We start from the raw sequence: 25,143 nt of genomic DNA, 5'->3' as shown, positions 1-25,143 counted from the left end.
CAGCATCTGAGCTGCACCCGCCCGCCCCCTTCCCTTCAGTAGGGTTGGACCAGCTCTCTGTCTCACATCCTGAGGGGCCAGCCCCCCTCCCTCCACAGACCCTCTCTCTCTGGACCTCTTAGACCCAGGTGACCCCATGTTTATAAACACTAGCTTTTCCCCTCCCCTGCTGTGGGTCTGTCTATAAATAACCTGGCTCTGAGTTTTGGATACCCAATCAGAGGTAACGGGAGAAGGGACCAGCTGAGAAATCAGTAAGCAGCTCTGGGGACAGACAGCTTTCTGGCAGCTTGAGCCCTGGGAGTGGGAGGGTTACTCCCAAAGGGGTCAGGGGAGTTGGGGTCCCAAATGTCAGAATTTAAGAGATGCTTCCTGCTGCTTGCTGGGGCTGAGGTGAGCACAGAAAGTTAGACTGACTTCAGGGCCTCCATCCTGGTTTGGCTCATTCATTTAGCCCCATTCCCATTGCCCCGTTCCCTCAGGCTGCCAGCCAGATAAAGAATTTCCTTCCTCTAGAATCCTGCTTTCTCCAAAAATCCTCCTATATACCAAAAAAGACAAACTGTGTGCCTGGGCTTGGAGAAGTGTGGGGAAGGAGATGGGAAAAGTGTCATCCCCCAAAACCAGAGAACTTGTCCGGCAAACACAGCCTCTAGACAAGTACTCTTGTCCTCTTCCAATGAGATGGACCATCCCAAAGATCACCTAGATCAGAATATCCATTTCTCTACTGTTCACCATTACTGTGAAAAACCACATCTTGACTGTTGATCCTGACTGCCTCTCATCCTGGAGGACCCAGAGCACCTGCAGCTGTTGGAACAGAAGATACAGCCTGGGACAGCCAGGCCTGCTGAGACATGGCCCTGGTACCAGATCCACTGGGATCAGGGTTTTGTCCTCTCCCCACACGGAGGTGCTTCTCTCATCCCCAAATGTGGAACTCCAAGGAAGGCCCCAAAAGATGCAGTCAAATTTCGTCACAGAGCCAGGGTCCTGAGTGAGGCAGAAATCCTCCAAGATCACAGAGCAAATCAGTGCTGGCCAGACCCAGCCTCCTGAATCTGGGAATTCCTTCTTGCACATTAGGGAGTTTCCATGCTCGCATAATAGGAACACAAAGTAAGGAGATAATGAGGACAGGCTAAACCCAGTGTGGAGGTGGTTGTTCCAGCCTGGGTCCTCGATGCCTTAGGCCACCTTCTCTCTAGCCCCAGGGGTTCCTTTCTTTATGGGAGTGCACTGGCCCAAGGCAGACTGGGCAGAGGTTAGTGTTCCCAAGCCTTCAGGAGACATCCAGAAATAGATGGGGGAGTGTCACATTTCTGAGCAGCTGTGTGGGTGCAAGCGGTGGGGGACTGACAGTATAAAGGAGAAACCTGCCTTCCCCCTGTCCTGGTGGCCATAACTGAAGAGTGACACCAGCTTCCCTGGAGAAGGCCTAGGTAAGGGGTACACCACCCTCTTCCTGGGTACAGGGCGGGGAAAGACTTTTTTTAAAGGGGAAATTTGGGGTATTGAAGATGGAGTTCTAGGAGTCATTAACAACAGTTTCAGGGCAACTTTAATCTTCTCTGTTCAGGCTGCTCTGAAATACTACAGACTGGGTAACTTATAAACAACAGACAATTATTTCTCATAGTTCTGAAGGCTGAAGATCTGAGATCCGAGTGCCAGCATGGTCAGGTGAAGGCCCTCTTTCTGGCTTATAGCTGACAACTTCTCACGATGTCCTCACATGGTGGAAGGGGCTAGGAAACTCTGTGGGGTCTCTTTTATGAGAACAGTAATCCCAGAGCCCTCATGAACTAATTATGTCCTAAAGGCCCCACTTTCTAAAGCCATCACAGGAGGCATTAGGATTTCAACATATGAACTTTGGAGGGACACAAACATTCAGACCATAACACCTTTGATGGAGAGGTCTAGGATCCCTGGAGGGGATCTTTGGGAAATTGGGGGATTCCTGGGGAAGGGATTTGGAGTCACATCCCTAGAAGGGAATGTTCAGTGAGGGTCTGGATCGGAGAAACTGTGCCCTGAGCAGGATGAGAGGAGAAACAGAAGGGTGGGTAAGATATAAGGGGTGACCCAGCGCCTCCATCTCCTCCCCTCCCATAACCACCCCATTGCTCTGGCCCCACCTCATTCCCCCCAACACTGCTCACCAAAGTCATCAATCTACCTGTTCTGCAGTGGTCTACACTGTTAGCTGCAACCAGGAAGCCTCTCAGACTCAGCAAACATTCCAGGAGGCCTCATCTGTGCCCGGTTTGGGCTTAGCTCTGGGGACATGGCACAGGTCATACCCAGTCCCTGTCCCCAAGGAACTCACAGGCTAGGAGGGGAGACAAATCCATCACAGCAGCACAGTAGGACTGTGACTGAGATTAGGACAGTGACTGAGAAAGCACAGGATGACTGAAGAGCGTAGAGAAGTTGGAGAGCCCCCTGGAGAAGGTGACCCCTGAGCTGAGTCTTGAAAAGTAGAAAGCAGGATGGCAATGTGTGCAGAGCCACAAGGAAGGAAGCAGTGGGGCCTCACCTGCAGCTTTGTTCTGTTCTGTAGAAGCCAAGCGGGGGGGGGGGCTGAAGAGGTCATGGAGGGGTAGGTCACAGGGCACCTCAAATGCCAGCATGAGGAGGGCTCTGTCCTAAGGGCATGGAAGGAAGTTGTGTTTTGCTGCCTTTTTTTTTTTTCCTTTCTAGATATGTTCTCATCTTTTCCCTCATAATTTTCATCTCAGTATTTTTACTCTGTATGCCGAGGTATTTCTTCCAGTCGGGTTTGACACAGAGGGTTTTAAGCAGGTAAGCAACCTGACCAGTGGGGCTTTAGAAACACCTGCTCTGTGGAGGGTGGGTCAGCAGGGGTGACAGTGGAGATTGGGGCAGGGTGTGGGGGGAGGCAGGGGTAGACTGAGCCATGAAAGGGATGGGAAAGGGAAGGAGCTTCTAGGCTGGATCCATATTGTGGTCAGCATTAGTTGGCAACTAATTTAGTGTTCGAATGTGTTTGATGAAGTGACCGTCTTGGGTAACTGGGTAAAAAAGGGGGACGGTATATTACATGAGACTCTTCCGAAGGCAAGTCAACAGGAATCATCACAAGCTAGATGAAGCCTAAAGAGGAATTATCACAGGGTGGCTGGGTGGCTCAGTCATTAAGCATCTGCCTTCAGCTCAGGTCATGATACCAGGGTCTTGGGATCGAGCCCTGCATCAGGCTTCCTGCTCAGTAGGAAGCCTGCTTTTCCCCTCCCACTCCCCCTGCTTGTGTTCCCCCTCTCGCGGTGTCTCTCTCTGTCAAATAATAAATAAAATCTTTAAAAAAAAAAAAAAAAGAGGGACGCCTGGGTGGCTCAGTTGGTTAAGCAGCTGCCTTCAGCTCAGGTCATGATCCCAGTGTCCTGGGATCGAGTCCCACATCGGGCTCCTTGCTTCCTGCAAGGAGGGAGCCTGCTTCTCCCTCTGCCACTCTGTCTGCCTGTGCTCGCTCTCTCTCTCTCTCTCTGACAAATAAATAAATAAAATCTTTAAAAAATAAAAATAAAAAAAATAAAAAAGAGGAATTATCACAAGGGTACCAGGGTACTTCATGGGACCCAAGTGAAGAGCTTCTAGAAACCCAAGGTGTCTCAGTCCACCTGTGCTTTGGCTTCAAGCAGCCCTCTCTTTGCTTCTCGGTCCTCTTTTTCTTCTTTCTCTGGCATTCTCATGTCTTCTCAGACTTAAATACACCCATCACACAAATGTCTCATCTTATTATCCATTCTTCTATCTCTTGGACATCTGCCCCTTAAGAATCCACATGTGCCAAACTGAACTCACTGTTTCCCCTCCAAATCTAATGGTTCATTCATTTTTTTGTTGAGCACCTATCATGTGCTGGGATGGGCAAGATGAGCTTTTAAAGTCCACTCTGCTCCTCCTCCGTGTTGGCAGCCTAGAGCATGAAAACCTCCATGTCATTCTTGGTTTTTCCCTCTGTCACATCTCCTGTGTCCCATCAGACACCAAGTCTAGTAAATTATACCTAGTGGTTCTGGGTTCATCCTCACTGCCAGTATCCCAGGCCACACAATTCAATGTCCTCAGTCTGATATCAGAAGCCAGACTTCTCTATCTCAAGCCTCTGAGCTCTCTCTCTCACTGCCTTGTTTCTGCGGGGCAGAGACGGGGACAGAAACAAGGGCAAGAGAGTTGGCTTAATGAGTTTTTGCTATATAACCATTTTGCTATGTGCCACAAAATCTCAGTGGCATGCAAAGATTTATGCTCATGCTCATGGGTCTTTGGGTTGACTACCACTTGACTAAAGTGGGTTTGATTGGGGTCCTCTGCTTCAGGTTGCCAGTCTGCCTGAGCTGACCTCCTTTCGGCAGGCCGGGCTTAAGTCTGCTCCTTATCTGGTCATTCTGGGGTCCAGGCTAAAGGAACAGCTCTGGGCCACATTGTGATGGTTTGTGACCCAAAAGACCCTTTCTCTTGGTTTAGATTCCCCCAAAAGCAGACCTAGAGTCAAGGACCTGGGTGTAGTGGGGTCATTTGTAAGTTGATCCCAGAAAGTGAAAGAGTGGCAAACGGAGAAGAAAGCCACCCCCACCTCTGCCCCACAAACAAAAGTGTGTTAATGAGCACACTGTGACCACTGGGATCAACTGGGGCTTAGTCCTGCTGGGATCCTCAGTAAGAAAGGGAATCTGACTACCACCCCTCATTGGTTAAGGGTTGTCCCTGGAAACATTAAATCCCCTGCACATTTGGGCTGCCCTGAGCAAGCTTGCAGGGTGATGGAGAAAGCCCTGGACACAAAAATAATATGGAGCAGTAGAGGTGGGGAGCTCAGCAGGAGCTAAGGCGTCCGCATGCATGAGAACTCTCCACTGCACCTGTGTGTGGACTTGCCGGGGGCTGAACCATCAGCACTGACCTCCAAGAACCAGAGGGGATTGTGGAGCAGGGACGCTTAATCTGGAACTGGGAGCAGAGACACTAGCACCTGAAATTTATGTGAAATATGTGTGAGAGTGTGTGTATCTGTTTTCTGAGGAGAGGGTTCAGCTTTCATCAGATTCCCAAAGATAAAGAACCACCGACTGTCTTGCATTGTAAAAGGAGGAAAACAGGAATACCTGTGAATCTACTTATAAGTGCACAGAGGATCTTCAGAAGGATACACAGAAAATGGGACTGTTGGTCCCCTCTGGGGAGATGGGGCGAGGAATTAGTGAGAGGTGTTTCACAGGGAACTGTGTGCTTTTTGGACTATTTAAATTTTGAACAGTGAAAATGTATTACCTTTAGAAAATTAAAATGTTAAAACAGTAAAAATTAAAGTTAAGATTGATCTTATTAGTGAGCAGAGATGTGAATTAAAAAGTAGATACCATCTGTGCCCACCGGTTTAGTGAAAGTTCAAAAGAGATCATGATAACCAGCCCTGGCAAAGATGAAGAGGGAAGGGCACGCCCATTTATTGTTGCTGGCAATTTGGCAGGGCCAAATAAACAATTCATATCCTTTAAACATCATATAACTTCTTGATATCTTTCCTATAAAAATATATATGGCCACAGGTAGACAAAGATTTCCATACACGGATGTTCAGTGAAGTATTTGTGTAATGTCAAAAATGTCAAAAAATTAGGAAAAAAAATGTGTAACCATCAATAAGAAAATGGCTGAACAAATTATGGTTTAACTACATTACAAAATCCCATGCTGCCATTATAATGAATAAGGTAGATATGTACATATGAATGTATATATGATGTAGAAGGAAGTCCTTGATAGACTGTTTCTTGGAAACAAATGTTACAGGATAAATATGTGAAAGCATGTTCCTTTTTCTTTTTGAAAAAAAAAAAAAAAAGACAATAAAAACCAAAACCAGCTTGTGTACAGAAAGCTATGTGTGTATGCATATTTAAATATTAAATTATTTGCATGTGCACCAAAAATGGTCCTAAAGCACACTATTATCATGGTAACAGCAGACACGGGTAGGAGTGAGAGAGGACACAGAGAGAGAAAGAAGACTGGAGCTTGGACTCTGATTCATTCATACTTTTTTCTTTTCACTACGAACAGGCATTAACTTCATAACGAGAGAAACAAAGAAGTAGCCGCACTAATTTAGAAACTGCTGGGACTCTGCCTTCTTGGAGCCTCACTTCCCACTCCATCCTCTCCCCATCTACAGGACCCCTCACCCCCTGGGGGTCTACACCTGTCCCTGCCCAGGAAGCAGTTGAGAGCTTAAGGGAGGAGGGCTCAGTACGAAGCAGGACTGCAGGAGGGGAGGATGGCTGGATCCTGTCCCTAGAATACCTCCATGGCCCCACCAGCTGTCCTGTCCTGGACCTGTTCCAGCCTCACATCCCCCATGGGGTGAAGCCCAGACCTCTTACTGGGGCAGTCAAGACCTTTCACGACTGGCCCCAGTCTTGCCAACACTCCCTCACTGCAAGCTCTGCCACGCTGGACAAAATGTCTTTCACTTTTTACTTCCAATACCTTTGCTCTTCTCATTTCTGCTGCCCTAGATGCCTTTCCCACCCCAAATCCCACTCCTCTCCCAGTATCCACTGATTGAAGGCTTATTCTCCTATTCTCCCTGTAAGACCCTGTTCAGATAACACCTTCTCCAGGAAGTCTCCCATGCTCCTGCCAGCAAGAAGGGTCTTCTCTTTCTCTTCTGAGCTTTCATTTCTTTCTTTTCTTAAAGATTCTTTATTTATTTGATAGCGAGAGAGCACAAGTAGGGGGTGAGGGGCAGAAGGAGAAGCAGACTCCCCACTGAGCAGGGAGCCTGATGAGGGGCTCCATCCCAGTTCACTGCGAGTATGACCTGAGCCAAAGGCAGACACTTAATTGACTGAGCTACCTAGACACCCTAAGCCTTCATATCTATGTTGTGACTCCATGCCAACCACTGTGAGTGGTACAGACTAGGTGTCCATTAATGTTTATTCATCTGCACAGATTAACATTCTCATTTTCTAGATGAAGAAACTGATACCCAAAGAGAGACAGTAACTTGTCCAGGGCTACCTCCAACATGCAGACCCCTGCCATGCTGTGTCTGCTGCTTGTGTGCATGGGCCTCCTGGAAGCGCTGCAGGTATGGTCATCCCCCACTGCGTCCATGTCACTGGGAGCTGCACTGTGGACTTCCTCTGAACTCTGGCAGGGGGTGGGGAGTGGGGAGTCGTGGGAGGAGAGAACAACTGATATTTCCAGTGGGGCTCGTCCGGCCTGAGGGGTCAGCCTCAGACCCTGGTGTCTGAGAGAGGGCTGCTAGTTGTTCCCAATCCCCTTTCCCCCAAGGTGGGTTTGGGGCCATCAGTGTCCTTCTCCTCTCAGTGGAGAAATGTGATGACAGGCTCCCATCTCCTGAAGCTCATCCTCTCAGTCCTTACTGCTCCCTCTCTGCCAGGCCCAGAGCCACCCCATCTCTCGACGAGACCTATTCTCTCAAGAACTGCCCCTGGACATGGCCCCAGCCTCCTTTGATGACCAGTATGAAGGCTGTGCAGCAGCCATGACAGCAGCTCTCCCAGATCTCAACCAAACTGAGTTCCAGGCCAACAAAGTGTACGCGGATGGCTGGGTGCAGGCAAGCAGCCAATGGCAGGACCGCCAGGCCTGGGGGCCAGAGTGGGTCCTGAGCCCTACTGGGTTGCCCCCACCACCCCCTGGCTTCCGCGATGAGCATCGGGTGGCCCTCCTGGCCTACACCGCCAACAGCCCCCTGCACAAGCAGTTCAATGCCGCCGTGCGTGAGGCAGGCCGCTCCAGAGCCTACTACCTCCACCACTTCTCCTTCAAGACACTCCATTTCCTGCTGACCGAGGCCCTACAGCTGCTGGGCAGGGGCCAGCGTTCACCCCAGTGCCACCAAGTGTTTCGAGGGGTGCACGGCCTGCGCTTCCGGCCGGCGGGGCCCGGGGCAACTGTCAGGCTGGGGGGGTTTGCCTCCGCGTCCCTAAAGAATGTTGCAGCCCAGCAATTTGGGGAGGACACCTTCTTTGGCATCTGGACCTGCCTCGGGGCACCTATCAAGGGCTACTCCTTCTTCCCCGGGGAGGAGGAGGTGCTGATTCCCCCCTTCGAGACCTTCCAGGTGATCAACGCCAGCAGACCGGCCCAGGGCCCCGCCCGCATCTACCTCCGGGCCCTGGGCAAGCGCAGCACCTACAACTGCGAGTACATCAAAGGTAGGCAAGCTTGCGCTAGGCCGCACCTGGGCACAAGACAGGCTTGCTCCTGGGGCTCAGGGGACATGTACATAAGTACCACAATCAAATGAACAGTGAGGGGGACCCAGTCCTGTCCCTCTCCCCGCCCCCCCCCCATCCTGTGCAGCTAAGGGGAGACAAGCTTCTGAGGTAGTATGCCACTTGCCCTTGGAGGTACCTAAGCCAGGGCTGGCCACTTGCCCGTGGGGAGGCTGAAGAGGGTTTCCAGACGGAGGCAGGTGGCCCTTTGAGGGCCAAATGGAACTGGTCAGGCTTTTCTTCCAGCTGGAAGCTGGAAGGCAATTAATTTCTGGCCACAGTGCTGACACCCAGACCATTGTTGCCAGGTATGAGGAAGAGCCCCAAACTCAGTTTCTGAGAGGAGCGTGTGTGTTCTGCTGAATGGAAACCCTGTGCTGTTGTGTGGACTGGGTGGGGGTGCAGGTGGGGTGCTGAGACAGCAGTTGGGTTCCATAGTCCCAGCTCAGTTTGTTGATCCCCCAGGACCCACCAGAGGTAAAATCATGAGGACAGGCCCAGGTTCCTAATCTCTGAAGGGGCTGTGGGCTGCTGGTCCTGGCTGAGTGATGCCTGGGGCCTTGTGAGGCCCACTTTGCATCATTAGAGCCAGGTTGTTGGCTGAACTGTGGACCACATATAAAATGGGAGAAGGTCCAGTGTGGCTTCCGTTCCCACCAGGGACATCATGATAGGTGTGCATGAGTTGAAGGAAGGTGAGGAAGACATGAAAAGTACATGAACTAGTGCCTCCTTGACTGGGACACAGCATGGGAGAGGTGGTCACACAGGGAGGCAAAGTTATAGGCCAGGGAAGCAGGAAGAGCACCCAGAAGAGACCCTGGCTTTGAGGGCTGGCTCCCTTCTAGCTCTGCTGCTCACGGGTCAAGTCAAACACAGGCAAAGGAGGCCCCACCATAAGGAAGCCCGTTAGGGGAAAATGTACCAGCTTCCATGAGAGTAAGCCAGGGATGGACCAGAGGGTTCTGGGGTTCCTTCCTGTCCTGAGAACTACTGAGCCTTGGTTTCTTCCCTACAGACAAGCAGTGCAAGTCCAGGTCCTGTCCTCTTGGTAACTCAGGTAAGAGCCTCAAGCTTCTGCAGGGCTCAGCTCAAGGGTGAGCGGGCTGCCCTGGGGTGGCACTCCTCTCCTGAGTGCAGAGCCCTGTGCAAAGGAAAACAACCCCCTTCTAACCCAAACAAGTAAACCCTCTCAAGCAGACCCCTGTGCGGGTGGTGAACCTACCTCATAGGACATGCGTGTATGTATGGGGCAGTGGTCATGCAAGCTTACATACCTGTCCCCCCAGTCTGGGGATGCCCCCTCCCTCACAGGAGGCCACTGATGGGGCCCCAGAGAGATCTGGGCTGCACTGGGGGCATGGAGTCCCATGCCCATGCCCACCCACAGTCCTCCCTGGGCCTTCTCCTTCAGCTGCAAAGCCCACTGTCTCTATCACTGCCCTCAGGACTCCCTCAGACCACCTTCCAAGGTCGTGGTCAGGCTCTGGGTGCTGGAGACCTGGGCTCTCATCCAGACTCTGCCCTAACTCTCTCTGTGACCAATGAAGCCCTCTCTGAGCCTCAGTCTTCCTAGCTGTATAATATGCATATTAGACTAGATGATCCCCAGGTCCCTCTCAGCTGTGATTCTTTCCTTCCCTTGAATACCTTCTGTACCCGGGCCTGCCTGGGCCTCACTTCTCCGGGTGGGAAGGGGCTTTTCAAGGAACCAAGTGGAATAGGCCAGGAGACTGCAGCCACTACTCCCCCTTGGGTCCCTCCTCCCTCCCCCAGGGCTCTTACGAACAGTGGACAGGAAGGAGTCCTAGACTTCATTTTGTTCCCACCATTCTCCATGACATAGTAGCACTCAGAGTTCCAGGCATCCTCATCACGATCCAGTGGTGTAGGCTCTGTCATCGCCCCTGTTCTACAGATGAGGGAACTAAGGCCCAGAGAGGCATCCAGCCCTACACACACAGCTAGTCAGGGCTGGGGTCCAGACAGCCAAACTCTGAACCACCACCTCTCCCCAGACACCATCTCATTTTATTCTTACTGTACAATAAACTATTGGAAGGGGAAAGAAAAGGCAGTATTACCCTCATTATATAGTAAAGGGAGACCCACAGATAGAAGGGACCTGCCCAAGGGGACAGAATGAGTCAGTGGCAGAACCAGGGTCAGAATCCAGATCTCTAGCCTCCAACCAGCTTGAGTGCCGGTAATGTCATCTCAAGCAGTGGACAAGGTTAGGATTCCCTCCAGTAATCAGGGGTTGTACAGGGGGCAAAGATAAGCATCACTAGAGCTCACTCATGGCTTCCCCTTGTTCATCCCACCCTAGAATGGTTCATTTGTGTCGGTAGGAGGCAGGGGCACAGAACCTCCTAGTGACATCTGGAAAGGGGCCTGGGGCCCTTCCATCTGCCTGCTGTCCTCCCTGAATTCTTGCTTTTCATATCTGGCTCTCATTCCACCTTGTGGGTCAGTGTTTCCAGCCTCTGCTCATTCCTCTTATCATGTTTGTGTACCTCGTTTTGCACTGAAACCTCTCTCTCTGCCTCTGTTTTTCCTGCAGCCATGGGCCAAGGCCCCCCTTCTTCAGTCTGGTCCCTCCTACTGCCAGTCTGGTTCCTTGTCAGGGGAACCTTTCCACAGAGTCCAGGCCTGCCATGATCCATCCAACATTGAACAGCCCCTCCTGGCCACCACGCTGCCTCAGCCCGACATGGGGATGTCGGCCCCCTATGCGCTTTAAGAGCAGCCAGGATCCATGGTGACCCTCTGCAGGGAACTCTGGGACTTTCCCTGGCAGCTTCCAGGTTTGCTGATGGAGAATTAAGGGAATCTGGGGACTAAGCCTTCCCCAAGGCTTTAAGAGTGAGACACTGAAAGGGGGCAGCGGTCTCTAAGGGCAGGCAACCACTCATTTGGAGACTTACGATGAAACTAGTTTGAGGAGGGATTGGGGAGGAAAGCACTTGGCCATGGTATTTGCTGGTATTACTCGAATGGCTTGCATATGCACCTGGAAAGCTCCCATTCACTCTTCCAGGAAGCCTTCTCTGACCTCTCCCAGCTGGTTGGGCTAGGGCCCCTGCCTCTTTGCTCCCACGGGTCCCTGGCTGCTTTCCTACACCACGTGTCCGTGTTTGTCTCCCATGTCAGTCTGTGAGCTTCCTGAGGGCAGGGACTGGGTCTAAAGCACAGGGGTGGTACCAGACAGACAACACGTGACAGTCGGAAAGGAACAAACCCTTCGTGAATGCCTCACTGCTGCACTGCCCCACCTTGGTCACTTTGAAGCTCTCTGAATGTCAGTGTGTGGGAGTGATGTGGGCGGGCTCCAGCTCCAGAGGGCAGAGAGCAGGACAGACAGCAGAGAGAGCATCAGGTCCACTGCCAGGGTCTCAGCTGAAGACTCAGTTGAATTCTTGTCAGCAAAGACATAATCTCTGCCCTGATCTATGCGTCCTAAGGCTCCTATCTCTAGAGACACAAACCTGGACCCCTACCTTCCACTACCACAGGCCCTGAGGGTAAAACAGCATTGAAGAGGTGTGAGGCACACACTTTATTATAAGTTGAGGCTTTGGGGTTGAATCCTCATGTGGCCTCCTCTGGAAATGAGAGAATGAATCCTAGATCCCCTTCCCTGAGTCCTTCCTAACACAGCAGCCACGGAGGAAGGAAGAGAAGACAAGGAAGTATGGTCGTTCTGTTTCTCATGTAACCTGCACTCTTGCCACCAAAAGCTCTCACACGCAGCATCGAAATTCAATTCTGCCCCTCCAGGACTGTGTTTCGATCTTGGCCCTTCTTAGAGTGCCCCTTCTGTAGGAATTAGGGCAGTGGCAAGCTATGGATTTCCCTTAAAGTTCAGGGTGTATAGACAAGTGATCCCTGTGGTTTGTGAAATCAGCAGTGCTGAGCCTGGAGGGAGGGTGTCGCCAGCTCTTAGGCACAGTGGGAAGAGACTAGGTGGCCTAGCAGAGAGCCAACCACCACCTGGCCTTTCCGTCCCTGTCTGGAGGGGCTGTGGCTGCACCAGACCCCTGGAACTCACAGGGCCTGCACCAGCACCAGGAGGCTCATGACCAGGGCCATGGAGAAGAATATGCCCAAGAAGAAGCGATCCATCACACGTGCCAGTCGCTTCCAGTCCTCATGGCGGCGCTGGGCAGCCCGGTGGCTGTGGAAGGTGTTAGCAATGGTAGCTACGTGGCGCAGGAGGGCTTCCTGATGGCACAGACACTGTGGCTCACGGCAAGGAACTGCTGGAGGGCGAGCACCTCCGTCAGGAGGCTGGGGACTGGGGGGTGACTCAGGTGGTCTAGACTGCCCACAGGGCTCCCCTCGTTCCCGCACGCACAGGCCTCGTGCCAGGCGTCCCAGCAGGAGGGCCCGAGCCCAGGCTGGCACTGGTCGGGCGCTGGGACCACAGTAGTGCAGGTTCATGATAAGGATGGTGAGCGCTGTGGAGAATGTGACCATGGTCATGGTGGCCATGTAGTACTTCCCTGCAAGAGAGAGAGTGATCTGGGGCCCAAAACAGAACTCAGGGGGCCTGAGCTTGCCCACCGCCTCAACACAAACAGGCACCAGCTCACCCACCCTGAGGCTCTCAGGACCCTCCAGTCCCAATGGATGGAACCAGGAAGGAGGTAAGGGCCAAGATCTCTTCATCTCCTGTTCTTACAAGTGGGTTCTCAGAAGCTACCTGCTCCCTAATTGTTCTCCTCACTGCTGGACACTGCACTCCCCCACAGACCGTGACAGTCACTCTCAAATGGTACAAGCACAATCTGGGGGTAAGTTACTGATCCTTTTGCACAACTGGGATAACCTCATAGATGTGTCGTGATGCCTCTCTGAGTTAATTTAAAAAAAGGTCACGTGCTTAGGAGAGGGCCTGGCACACAGCCAGAACTCAACGCATTTTGCCTGCTAGGACCTCCATCTCTGAATGAGGCACGCTCCCAGGATGCGCCCTCCTCCCGCACCGACCTGGGGTTGCTGTGCTGGGCCGGTCCCTACCCCGCTCCCCTCCCCCGCCCCGCCCCGCCCCGCCCCGGCCCGGCCCGGCCCTGCGGAGACCCGCGAGCCTGGGCGGGAGACCGTCTCTGGGAGGCGGCGGCTCTCTCTTCCTGCCCCTGCCCCCCCAGCTCCGCCCCCTCGCGGCTCACCGATGAGCGGCACGCTCTCGGCCGGCGGCATGCTCTCGGCCAGGAGCAGCTGGAAGACGGTGAGTGCCAGCAGCACCGTGACGCCGAGCGACACTTTCTCGCCCGAGTCCGCCGGCAGGTGGAAGGCCAGCGGCGCGAGCAGCGAGATGAGTACGCAGGGCAGCAGCAGGTTGCACACGTAGGCGGCGGCGCGCCGGCGCAGCAGCAGCGTGAAGGTCACGTCGGGGTAGGGTTCCGAGCAGCAGCCGTAGGTGAGCACGCGCCGCCGCGCCGGCATGCCCAGCACGCGCCACTCCACGTTCTCCACGAAGTCGGCCAGGCTGGCGGCGGTGCCGCGCGGACGCACGTCCAGTTGGTGCCCGCCGTGCGTCCAGGAGCCGAACGTCAGGCCGCAGCGCTGCGCGTCGAACGGGAAGGCCGACACGTCCACGCGGCACGAGCTGCGCGTGATGGCCGGTGCGTCCCAGCGCACGGCGCCGTCGTGCCGCAGGACCACGTTGGTGCTGGCGGAGGCCGGCGGCTGCGCGTCCGCCCTGCGGGGCAGGCGGGGTGGGATGCCCTGAGGCGGCAGCACGCGCGGAGCCTGCCGGGCCTCTCAGAGAACAGAGGACAGAGCGGGTGGCAGAGAGGCACCTGCGTGCCTTTGGAGGCTTAGAAGGGGTGGCGCCTGCAGGGCCGAAAGGAGACACAGATCTAGGCCCGGGCAGTGTGAAAACACATCTGCAAGAGCCGGCGCCCGGCTGCATGGTGTCATCTGAGAATCTCCTGGAGGCCCCCCGGGTAAAACATGCAGAGCTCTATGTTGTCTGGGAAACACTGAACTGCTTTAGGTGGCATCAAGGAGGGCTCCAGAGGGATATGCCCTGGAGGAAGTCCCTAGGCAGGCCCTCCGGGAGTCCTGAGAGACTTGGAGCGGCCTGAGAGGGTGGAGAATGCCGTCAGCGGCACTTGTGTCCCAGAACCCTCACTGTGAGGGGCACGGAACTGGCCCTGGACTACACAGTGGGTTCCCAAGAGACATTCAGCCTGCGTTGGCTTGGGACAGACTAAAGAGGGGGTGTCCTGGAGGGGCTGTGAGCTCCTGGCAGCTTAGGAGGGTCTTGGGGGAAAAGCTTCCAGGTTAGGTTTGGGGGCCGGGGATGGGGAATCAGTGGATACCTAGAGCCTGGGGCAACAGTGGGGAGGGGTTATGATAGGGGAGGGGCCCAGGAAGACAGTACTTGTTGTAGAGTACGATGTCTGGTCGCCACACAAGACTGCTGGGGATGCGGATAGCGTCAAGGCCACCGTAGGCATCGGGGTCCCATCGTAGGTAGGCATCTGTCCACTCCTGTCGGATCCACAGGTACAGGGTCAGCACCTGGTTCCGCTCATCCTAGTGGGGGACAGGGAGTGGGCACAGATGTGGACACATCTACATGCACACCCTTCCCTGTGTGTACACACTCACCTACGGAGCTCTGGAGGGCAACCACAAAACCAGCTGGCTCACAGTCCAGTTCCTACCCAGGCCTGACCTTGCTATGTGACCTTGGCAGTTCCTTCTCTTCTTTAGGCCTCAGTTTCCTTAGTAGTTACATGGGTGATAATCCCTGCCAGGCAGGAATGCAAGTGTGCAAAGTGTTGAGCACACTGTGGGCACCCAGCTGTCAGTATCCAACAGTTAGTATCTGTTATTATTGTTGTTGTTAATATTAACATTTATAGAAAAGAATTGTTTGGAGAATAATCCCAGTCTCTCACTCCCCCCCTCCCCCCTCTCCAGTTCCTTGACACTACCACAACACACCATGTCGATGATCTGGGACAATGTCACCTCCAGGGTCACATTCAGAGCCTGGTCTGTGTCTGCCACGGGTCTCAGGGCACTTGTGTAGTTGGCAAAGAGATCACGGAAGAGTTTGTGAGCCAGCTTGCCCTCGGCGCCCAAGCACTCTGGGGGACCAGGAAGAAGGGTTGTCCATCTGAGACCCTTGTCCAGGGGCCTCTGTTCACACCCTCCACCTGCCCATGGCTGGGGCCCTGTCACCTGGTCTGCTGTCTCATGGCTACCTACTTGGCCCTCCTGAGGTCTGCTCTGTCCATCTAGCTGTGGCTCTCCCTCCTCCCTGGACTGCCTCCGTGGAAGAGTGAGGTGGAGGCCGAGGAGTGAATTGATACCGTCTTCTGGAGCAAGGCTGACAGGTTTCTTCCCCACCCTTTCCCTTCCTAAGGACCTGGGTTCTGCCCACCCTACTGCGAATGCCAGAGGGGCCCAAATAGGTGACAAGAGTCCCACCCCTCACCCAGGTATTGTGAGCTCCTTTGCCACCACCACCCCCTACTTTCTCTCTAACCTGTTTCCACTTATCCAGCTACACGTCTATGGATTTTTTCAAAGCTTCTGATGCCATGGGCCATTCTGTCCTGAAAACACTCTCTTCCCTAGGCTTCCCTGACACACATTGTCTTCAGGCCCTGACTCACGTATTGTTCCCCAGAAGCCTATCATTGTCCTTTTCTTTTTAGCCCAGATTTTTCTCCTGAGCTCCAGACCCATAAACACAACAGTTCACTCCTGAATGTAATATTGGCACCTTAAACTCTGTAGGTCCAAAATAGGAACTCATTTCCTACTCCCTTCCTCTGAAACCCTGTTCCCTGTTCTGTGGTCCCCCTCTCAGCAAACAGCACCCAACCCCCTGTGACGTCAGCCAGAAATCTGGACATTATCCTTCCTTTCTGCCGCCTCCCTCTGCACCTCTGCCTGTACCTAGGTCCCGTCAGCCATGCTGCTGGGCATCCTTTGAATGTCCGGTCGTCCCTGCAGCTTGAGTGAACCCAGCAGCAGCCTCCTCACGGCTCCTGCTGCTGGTGCAGCCTCTTTAACCCTCCCCCACATTTCTGAGATCAGGCTTTTAAACACTCAAGTCTGACCAAGCCAGTAGCTGCTTGAAACTATTCAATGGCTCCCCATTGCCTGCTGGATAAAGTCCAAACTCTGCCTGGCATTCAACGTCCTTCATAATCTGCCCCACCCTCACCCCCCTGGCTTGTCCATCACTGCTCCCACCGGAGCCAGGCAGGTCTCCTGTCCTTCTCTTCAGCACCTCCATTCTCCATGCTACCCAGATAGAGGGCTGGTTCCCAGCACAGTAGTAAAGAGAAATCGGATGTGGACAGAGATCCGGGGAAGAAGGGACAGCTGCAGGGCCCGGAGACGCAGCCTGGTTTACCGCACGTCACACCTGGAAACAGTGAGAACAGAAACAGAAGGCCCAGGCTGGAGACAGAGAAGCCGAGGCTGAAGTGGTGGCTCCTGGGCCCCATGCTCCTGCCACAGCAAGACTTAGGGCAGGTCCCCGGGTGTGAGTCTTGGGACCCGACCGAGGGCAGCATCAGGCTGTGCTGGCAAGGACGATACCTGGAAGTCAGAAGTAAGACTGAGATCTCTGCTGAGAAGCCCTATGGCCCGTCCAGTTCTCTGACCCTCCTGTTGGTACTTGCCCTTGGATTTTAGTACTTGATCTTGGCACCTGCTCATTTTCCTCCACCGGTCCTTGCCTCTTCTAGACTCTGTCCCCTGCCCTTTTCTCTACTCTCCCCACCCTCCGCCCCTCTTACCTCCCTCTCAGCCTCTCTATCTCCATTTCCTTGTGTCTCTTCCTCTGGAACTCTTTCTTGCTCTCTGCCTCTTTGACTTTGGTCTTCCTCCTTCCACTCTCTCTTCCTTTCACCTTCTATTTCAACCCCCTAACTTCCTTTCTCTGTCCCCCATACCTCGACTCCGGATGAGCCTGGCACACTCAGCAGGACAGGGGCAGGGACTCTCCATCAGCCCTGAGCCCTCTGAGGCATAGGGCTGCAGGCCCCTCCCCTTCGCCCTTTTCATTACCTTATTTACAGGGTTGGGACACCTGTGCCCATGGGAACAGAGCAACTGAAGCTGGCACCTCAGGTTACTGGGACCTGAATTATTCAAATCATAATGCAGCACCCAGGCTCAGCTCAAGCACAGCCTGGGGTGTTGGAGGGCAGAGATGCTGGGGTCAGGATCTGCAAAAGACTGGGCTTAAGGGTGTGAGGGGTCAGAGCCTTGGGTGGTGTTGTCCTCCTAGCTCTGCCACCATTGCTGGATCCTTTTTTTTAAGATTTTATTTATTTATTTGTCAGAGAGAGGGGTGGGGATGGCACAAGCAGGAGGAGAGGCAGGCGGAGGGAGAAGCAAGCTCCTTGTTGAGCAAGGAGCCCAATACGGGACTTGATCTCAGGACCCTGGGGTCATGACCTGAGCCGTAAGCAGACACTAAACCGACTGAGTTACCCAGGCGTCCCCATTGCTGAATTCTTGAGGCTCCCTTTATTTTTATTTTTTGATTTTTAATTTAAATGCAGTTAATTAACATATAGCATATCATTAGTTGCCGAGGTAGAGTGTAGTGATTCATCAGCTGTGTATAACACCTAGTGCTCATCACATCACGTGCCCTCCTTAATGCCCATCACCCAGTTTCTCTATCCCCCCACCCAGCTGGAGGCTCCCTTTGGACTGACAGCTCTGCCTCCAGTGAGAGATGGAGCACATCTGTCCAGGCTGGGCACTTTGTGCCAAGCAAGCTCCCCCTCCTGGGGGGAATGGGACTGAGCCTTAGCTGAGCCTGTGGCTCCAGGTGGCCCCACAAAGCCGGAGGTGCAGCTCACATCCTCATCTCCAGCTCCCTACAGCCATCCCGATCCAAGTCTTCGTGTTCTCTCCATGCCCCAACACCGTAGGTGACATTGGGTAGCAGGAAAAACACAGGCTTTAGAGTCACCTTCAGCTCTGTCTTATGAGCAGTTTGACCTGTGCAAGATACTGAAACTCTCTGGGTTTGTTTTCTCATATAGGATAATGTGATTAACAGTCCTCACTTCGGAAGTTATAAGGATTAAATGAGACAAGCAATAACACAAGGCAAGTGCCTAAGACATTGCCTGATGCACAGCAGTTAACAAAAAGCATTTATACTATGATCCCAGTGAATTAGTTAGAATATTCTATCTTCAGGAGCACACCCTTAGATTCACAAGCCCCCAGCCCCAGGTGACCACTATTCTAATTTCTCTCTCCACAATTTTGACTTAATAACTCATGTGAGTGGAATCATATATTCATCATTTTTTTAAAAGATTTTATTTATGAGGGGCGCCTGGGTGGCTCAGTTGTTAAGCATCTGCCTTCGGCTCGGGTCATGATCCCGGGGTCCTGGGATCGAGCCCTGCATGGGGCTCCCTGCTCCACGGGGAGCCTGCTTCTCCCTGCTTCTCCTACTGGCCCTGCTTGTGTTCCCTCTCTTGCGGTGACTCTCTCTCTCTGTCAAATAAACAAAAATCTTTAAAATTAAAAAAAAAAAGATTTTATTTATGAGAGAGATAACACGAGCAGAGGGAAAAGGGGCAGAGTCTTAGAGAGAAGCAGACTCTCCGCTGAACCACGAGCCCAATGTAGGGCTCGATCCCAGGACCCTGGGATGATGACCTGAATTGAAGGCAGATGTTAACTTACTAAGCCACCCAGGCACCCCTAAATCACATATTTGTCTTTTTGAGATTAGCTGATTTCACTTTGCATAATAATATCCTCAAGATTCATCCATTGTTTACATGTCAGAACTTCCTTATTTTAAGGCTGTATATATTTTATTGTATGTATATACTCATTTTGCTTATCCATTCATTCCCTGAAGAATACTTAGGTTGCTTCCACATTTTAGCTAGTGTGAATAATACTTCTGCGTAAGGAAGTAGAAATATTTCTTCAAGACTTTGCTTTCAGTTCTTTTGGATTATATACTCAGAAATGGAATTGCTAGGTCATATGGTAATACTATTTTTTATAATTTGAGTAATCGCCATACTACTTTCTACAGTGGCTATAATATTTTTTCCCCACCAACAGGGTTCAGTGGTTCCCATTTCTCCACATCCTCACCAACAGCTGTTACTTTATTTTGTTTTGTTTTGTTTTTATACTAGCCATCCTAATGGGCACAAAGTCATATTTCACTGTATTTGATTTACACTCCCCTAATTAGTGGTGAAGCATCGTATCATGTGTTCATTGGCCATTTGTATGTCTTCTTTGGAGAAATGTCTTTTCAAGTAAGTCCTTTGTCCATTAATTAAATTGGGTTTTGTTGTTGTGTTCTAGGAGTTCTTTTTGTATTCAGGATATTAATCCCTTATGAGGTGTGTAATTCGCAGATTTTTTTGTTTTTTTTTTAAGATTTTATTTATTTATTTGATGGACAGAGATCACAAGTAGGCAGAGAGGCAGGCAGAGAGAGTGAGAGGGAAGCAGGCTCCCTGCTGAGCAGAGAGCCCGATGCGGGATTCGATCCCAGGACCCTGAGATCATGACCTGAGCTGAAGGCAGCGGCTTAAACCACTGAGCCACCCAGGCGCCCCCTTCGCAGATGTTTTCTTCCATTCTATGGGTTGCTTTTTTTACTCAGTTGATTTATTTTTTTGGTAAACAAAATTTTAAATATTTTATAAAGCTTAATTTGTCTATATATATTATTTTTTTGCCTGCACTTTGAATTCATATCCAATAAATCATTGCCATATCCAATGTTGCAAAGTTTTTGCCCTATATTTTCTTCTAAGAGTTTTATAGTTTTAGTTCTTACATTTAATTAGTCTTTGATCCATCTTTAATTTTCGTGCATGGTGTTTACATAAAGGTCCAAGTTCATTTCTTTGTGTGTGTATATCCAGTTTTCCTAGCATCATTTGTTGAAAAGGCCGTCCTTTCTCCCATTGAATGGTCTTGGCACCCTTATCAAAAATCATTTGACCATATATGTGAGGGTTTATTCCTAGGCTCTCTGTTCTAGTCCATTAGTCTATATGTCTGTTTTTATGTCCATACCACACTGTTTTGTTGTTGTTGTTTTTTAAGGATTTATTCAGTTTTTTGACAGAGAGAGATCACAGGTAGGCAGAGAGGCAGGCAGAGAGAGGGGGGAAGTAGGCTCCCCGCTGAGCAGAGAGCCTGATGCTGGGCTCAATCCCAGGACACTGAGATCATGACCTGAGCTGAAGGCAGAGGCCTAACCCACTGAGCCACTCAGGTGCCCCAGCACTGTTTTGATTACTATAGCCTTGCATTAAGTTTTAAAGTCAGGAAATGTGAGTCCTCCAGCTTTGTTCTTTTAGTCAGGACTGTTTTGGTTATTAGAGTCCCTTGAGATTCCTTACTAATTTTAGTTTGGATTTTTATATTTCTGGAAAAAAAAAAGCCACTGAGATTTGGAGACGGATTGCATTACATCTATAGATCACTTTGGTTAGTATGGACATTTTAAGTCTTCCATTCCATGAATGTGAGATGTCTTTCCATTTGTGTCTTAATTTCTTTTAAGCAGTGTTATAGTTTTCAGTGTACATGGTTTTGCCTCCCTGGTTATGTTCATTCCTAATGATTTTATTCTTCTTGATTCTATTGAAAATGGAATTGTTTTTGTAATTTCCTTTTTGGATTGTTCATTGTTAGTGTATAGAATGCAACTGATTTTTGCATGTTGATTTTGTGTACTGCTACTTTGAATTCATCTATTAGTTCTAACAGTGTTGTTGTTGAACTGTGTCATTATTGTTGTCATTGTTTGGTTAATCTTTAGGGTTTTCTACATATAAGATCATATCATCTGCAAACACCTTTTGCTTTTTCCTTTCCCATTTGGATATCTTTTGTCTTTTTTTCCTAATTGCTCTGGCTAGAACTTCCAATATTATGTTGAATATAAGTGGTGAAAGTAGATATCCTTATCTTTTTCCTGATCTTAGAGGAAAAGCTTTCATTATTTTACCATTGAGTATGATGTCTTTTTTGGGTTTTCATATATGGCTTTTATTTATTTTTAAAGATTTATTTGAAAGAGAGACAGGGAGAAAGAGAGAGAGAAAGTGGGAGCAGTGGGAGGGGCAGAGGGAGAAGGAGAGAGAAAATCCTCAAGCAGACTCCTTAGTAAGTGCACAGTCTGACACAGGGCTCAATTCCAAGACCCTGAGATCATGACCTGAGCTGAAACGAAGAGTTGGACACCTAACTGACTGAGCCACCCAGGCACCCCTATATATGGCTTTTATGATGTTGAGGTAGCTTCCTTCTATTCCTAGTTTGTTAAGTGTCTTTATCATGAAAGAATATTGAATTATGTCAAATATTTTTTCTGTATAAATTAAGATGATCATGTGCTTCCCCCCCCATTCTGTTAATGTGGTGTATTACATTGATTGATTTTCATATGTTGAACCATCCTTGCATTTCAGAAATAAATCCCAACTTGGTCCTGGTGTGTAATCCTTTTGCTATGCTGCTGAATTAAATTTGCTGGTATTCTGTTGAGGATTTATGCATCAATGTTCATGCAAGATACTGGTCTGTAGTTTTCTTGTAGTGTCTTTGTCCAGCTTTGTAATAAGGGTGATTGTATACATTAAATGGGTAATTGTAGGTAGGGGTGCCTGGCTGGCTCAGTTGGTACAGCATGAGAGCTTGATCTCAGTGTTGTAAGTTTGAGCCTCACACTGGGTGTAGAGATTACTTAAAAATAAAATCTTTAAATGCGTAATTGTATGGTATGTATATGTGAATTATATCTCAATAAAGCTGTTGCCAAAAATATCGTACTAAATCATGAATGAAAATTAGCTGAAACAAGAAAACAACCACAAAAACGAGCAATCACAAATATTGAATATTTTAATTAATAATAATTTGAATAATGTATTTTGGGTATTGCTCTAAGCACTGTAACATACATTAATTCATAATTCTCACAATACCCTATAAAGTAAATTCTATTATCAGTTCCATTTTATAAATGAGGTAACTTAGGCACAGGAATAACTTATTCAAGATTCCATAATATATACCAATGGACTCAGGATTTAAACACTGATAATTGGAGTCCATGTCTTTCTAAAAATTTTTTTTTAAGGATTTTATTTGAGAGAGAGAGAGAGCACAAGCTGGGGTTGGGGCAGGGGACAGAGGGAGAAGCAGACTCCCCACGTAGCAGGGAGCCCAATGTGGGGCTTCATCCCAGGACCCTGACATCATGACCTGAACTGAAGGCAGATGCTGAACCAACTGAGCCATCCAGGCACACCAGAGTTCATGCCTTTCTATGCTACAACTATACAGCCAATTTTAAAAACAAAGTATATGTATGCATAATATGATTTAAATACAAACGATTGAAAATTTATTAAAGAATAAGAGAACTATCAAAAATGAGCAGGTAAAAATTAACTAGTCAGGAAACGACAGATGTTGGTGAGGATTCGGAGAAGGAGGAAGCCTCCTCTACTCTTGGTGGGGATGCAAGCTGGTGTAGCCACTCTGGAAGACAGTATGGAGGTTCCTCAAAAAATTGAAAATAGAGCTATCCTATGACCCAGCAATTGCACTACTGGGTATTTACCCCAAAGATACAAATTAGTGATCCAAAGAGACACCTGCACCCCAATGTTTATAGCAGCAATGTCCACAATAGCCAAACTATGGAAAGAGTTCAGATGTCCATCAACAGATAAACACCATATATATATATATGGTATATATATACAAAGGAATATTACCCAAATGAAATCTTGGCATTTGCAATGATGTGGATGGAACTAGAGGGTATTATGCTAAGTATAATTATCATATGATCTCACTGATATGTGGAATTTGAGAAACAAAGCGGGGGATCATAGGGGAAGAGAGGAAAAAATGAAACCAGAGGAAACCAGAGAGGGAGACAAACCATAAGAGACTCTTAATTTCAGAAACAAACTGAGGGTTGCTGGAGTGGAGAAGGGTGGGAGGGATGGGGTGGCAGGGTAATGGACACTGGGGAGGGTATATGTTATGGTGAGCACGGTGTGTTGTGTAAGACTGATGAATCACATACCTGTACCCCTGAAACAAATAATAAATTATATGTTAATTAAAAAAAATGAACACTTAGGTTTAAAAAGCAACCACAGGGGCATCTGGGTGGCTCAGTGGGTTAAGCCTCTGCCTTCAGCTCAGGTCATGATCTCAGGGTCCTGGGATCAAGCCCTGCATCGGGCTCTCTGCTCAATTGGGAGCCTGCTTCCTCCTCTCTCTCTCTGCTTGCCTCTCTGCCTACTTGTGATCTCTCTCTGTCAAAATAAAATAAAATCTTAAAAAAAAAAAAGCAATGACATAATTTACTGAAATTAATAATTAAAAATTAACAGAACAGACACAGTTGAAGAGATAACTAATGAATTTAAAGACGGAGTTGAAGAACTTACATAAATACAAACCAGGGAGATAAAAAGAAAGAAAATAAGAGCTTAGGAAGCAGAAGAAAAAATGTGAAGTTTAAATATATATTTAATCAGAACTTCAGAAGGAGAAAATCAGAGAATGGGGAGAGTCAGCATTAAAGAGATAACGGCTGAGAGGGGAAAGAGATGAACAAAAACAAGGGAACAAAAATAGAATAATAAAATGTTAAACCTAAATTCAAATTTATCAATATATACAGTAAATGTAAATGGCCTAAAAACATTAAAAGGTAGAGATTGTAAAGACACTGTTGAGATACTAGGAAGACAAATTATAGATTGTGAGAAAATATTTACAAATTACATAGCCAGCAAAGAACTTGCATGCAGAATATATACAAGAATTTCTCAAAACCAAACAATATAAACCATGTAAAATTTTTAAGGAACAAAAAATTTAAAAACATAGGAAAATCACAAACCCATAAACCCAGAAGGAAAAAAAAAATGTCCTTTGATGAATGGATAGATAAACTACCTCAGACAACGGACTATTTACTATTCAGTGCTAAGATGAAATGAGCTATTAAGCTAAGAAAAGACCTGAGGGAAATTTAAAAGCATGTTAATACAATATGATGAAAGCAGTGTCTGAAAGGGCTATATACTGTATTGATTCCAACTACATGAAATTCTAGAAAAGACAAAACTATGAAGATAGTAAAAAGTTCAGTGGTTTCTGGGGGTGGTAGGTGGGGCCAAGGAGATGAATCTGCAGAACACAGAGGATTTTTAGGGCAATGAAATTACCCTGTATGATATCATAATGGTGGATACATGTCATTATACATTTGTCTAAACATATAGAATGTGTCATACACCAAGAATCAACTATAATGTGAAGTTCACTACCTGTAGACTTTGGGTGATAAAGAAGTGTCAATGTAGGTTCATCAACTGGTACCATACTGGTGGGAAATGTTGATAATAGAGGAGGTTATGCATGTGTAGGGGCAGGGGAATATGGGAAATCTTTGTACCTTCCATTCAATTTTGCTGCAACCTTAAAACTCCTCTAAAAAAATTAAGTCTTAATAAAAACATTTTTTAAATGGAGGGGTCCCTGGGTGGCTCAGTCGTGAAGTGCCTGCTGTCAGCTCAGGTCATGATCTCAGGATTCTGGATCAAGCGTCAGGCTCTCTGCTCAGCGGGAAGCCTGCTTCTCCTTCTCACCCTCCCCCTGTTTGTGTTTCTCTCTGTGTCTCTGTCAAATAAATAAAATCTTAAAAAAAATTTATTTTTAATGGAATGAAGTATTGATACCTGCTACAACATGGATGAACCTTGAAAATATTATACTAAATGAAAGAAGTCAATAACAAGGGGCGTCTGGGTGGCTCAGTGGGTTAAGCCTCTGC

General features: G+C 49.1%; 2 protein-coding genes across 3 annotated transcripts; one reads left to right on the top strand and one right to left on the bottom strand.

Annotated features, from left to right (window-relative positions):
• Positions 1 to 1,311: 1,311 nt before the first annotated feature.
• Positions 1,312 to 12,164, top strand: ART1 (ADP-ribosyltransferase 1). Of its 2 annotated transcripts, none has more exons than XM_080817512.1 (6): positions 1,312 to 1,445; positions 2,710 to 2,811; positions 7,009 to 7,126; positions 7,442 to 8,222; positions 9,301 to 9,342; positions 10,846 to 12,164. In XM_080817512.1, exons 3-6 carry the CDS (start codon positions 7,064 to 7,066, stop codon positions 10,941 to 10,943), a joined length of 984 nt encoding a protein of 327 aa, XP_080673638.1. In that variant the 5' UTR covers positions 1,312 to 1,445; positions 2,710 to 2,811; positions 7,009 to 7,063; the 3' UTR covers positions 10,944 to 12,164. The 2 variants fall into 2 exon arrangements, with proteins under 2 accessions (XP_080673638.1, XP_080673639.1); XM_080817513.1 differs by having other exon boundaries at positions 1,396 to 1,445; positions 2,748 to 2,811.
• A 165-nt stretch (positions 12,165 to 12,329) lies between these two features.
• Positions 12,330 to 16,762, bottom strand: CHRNA10 (cholinergic receptor nicotinic alpha 10 subunit; the record flags this gene model as incomplete). Its single annotated transcript, XM_080817511.1, has 5 exons — positions 12,330 to 12,787; positions 13,454 to 13,986; positions 14,674 to 14,828; positions 15,243 to 15,388; positions 16,681 to 16,762. The coding sequence occupies 5 exons, from the start codon at positions 16,760 to 16,762 to the stop codon at positions 12,330 to 12,332; spliced, it is 1,374 nt and encodes a 457-aa protein (XP_080673637.1).
• Positions 16,763 to 25,143: the final 8,381 nt, after the last annotated feature.

The sequence above is a fragment of the Martes martes genome (genome assembly GCF_963455335.1).
Source record: "Martes martes genome assembly, chromosome: 10".
Classification (NCBI taxonomy): domain Eukaryota; kingdom Metazoa; phylum Chordata; class Mammalia; order Carnivora; family Mustelidae; genus Martes; species Martes martes.
This window is presented reverse-complemented; position numbering and strand designations above follow the sequence as displayed.

Bases quoted from the DNA above. Each gene is read 5' to 3' on its own strand.
- ART1 (XM_080817512.1), top strand. From the start codon at position 7,064: ATGCAGACCCCTGCCATGCTGTGTCTGCTGCTTGTGTGCATGGGCCTC. The intron at 7,127-7,441 runs GTATGGTCATCC...CCTCTCTGCCAG, and splicing joins GCCTCCTGGAAGCGCTGCAG to GCCCAGAGCCACCCCATCTC. The intron at 9,343-10,845 runs GTAAGAGCCTCA...TTTTTCCTGCAG, and splicing joins CTGTCCTCTTGGTAACTCAG to CCATGGGCCAAGGCCCCCCT.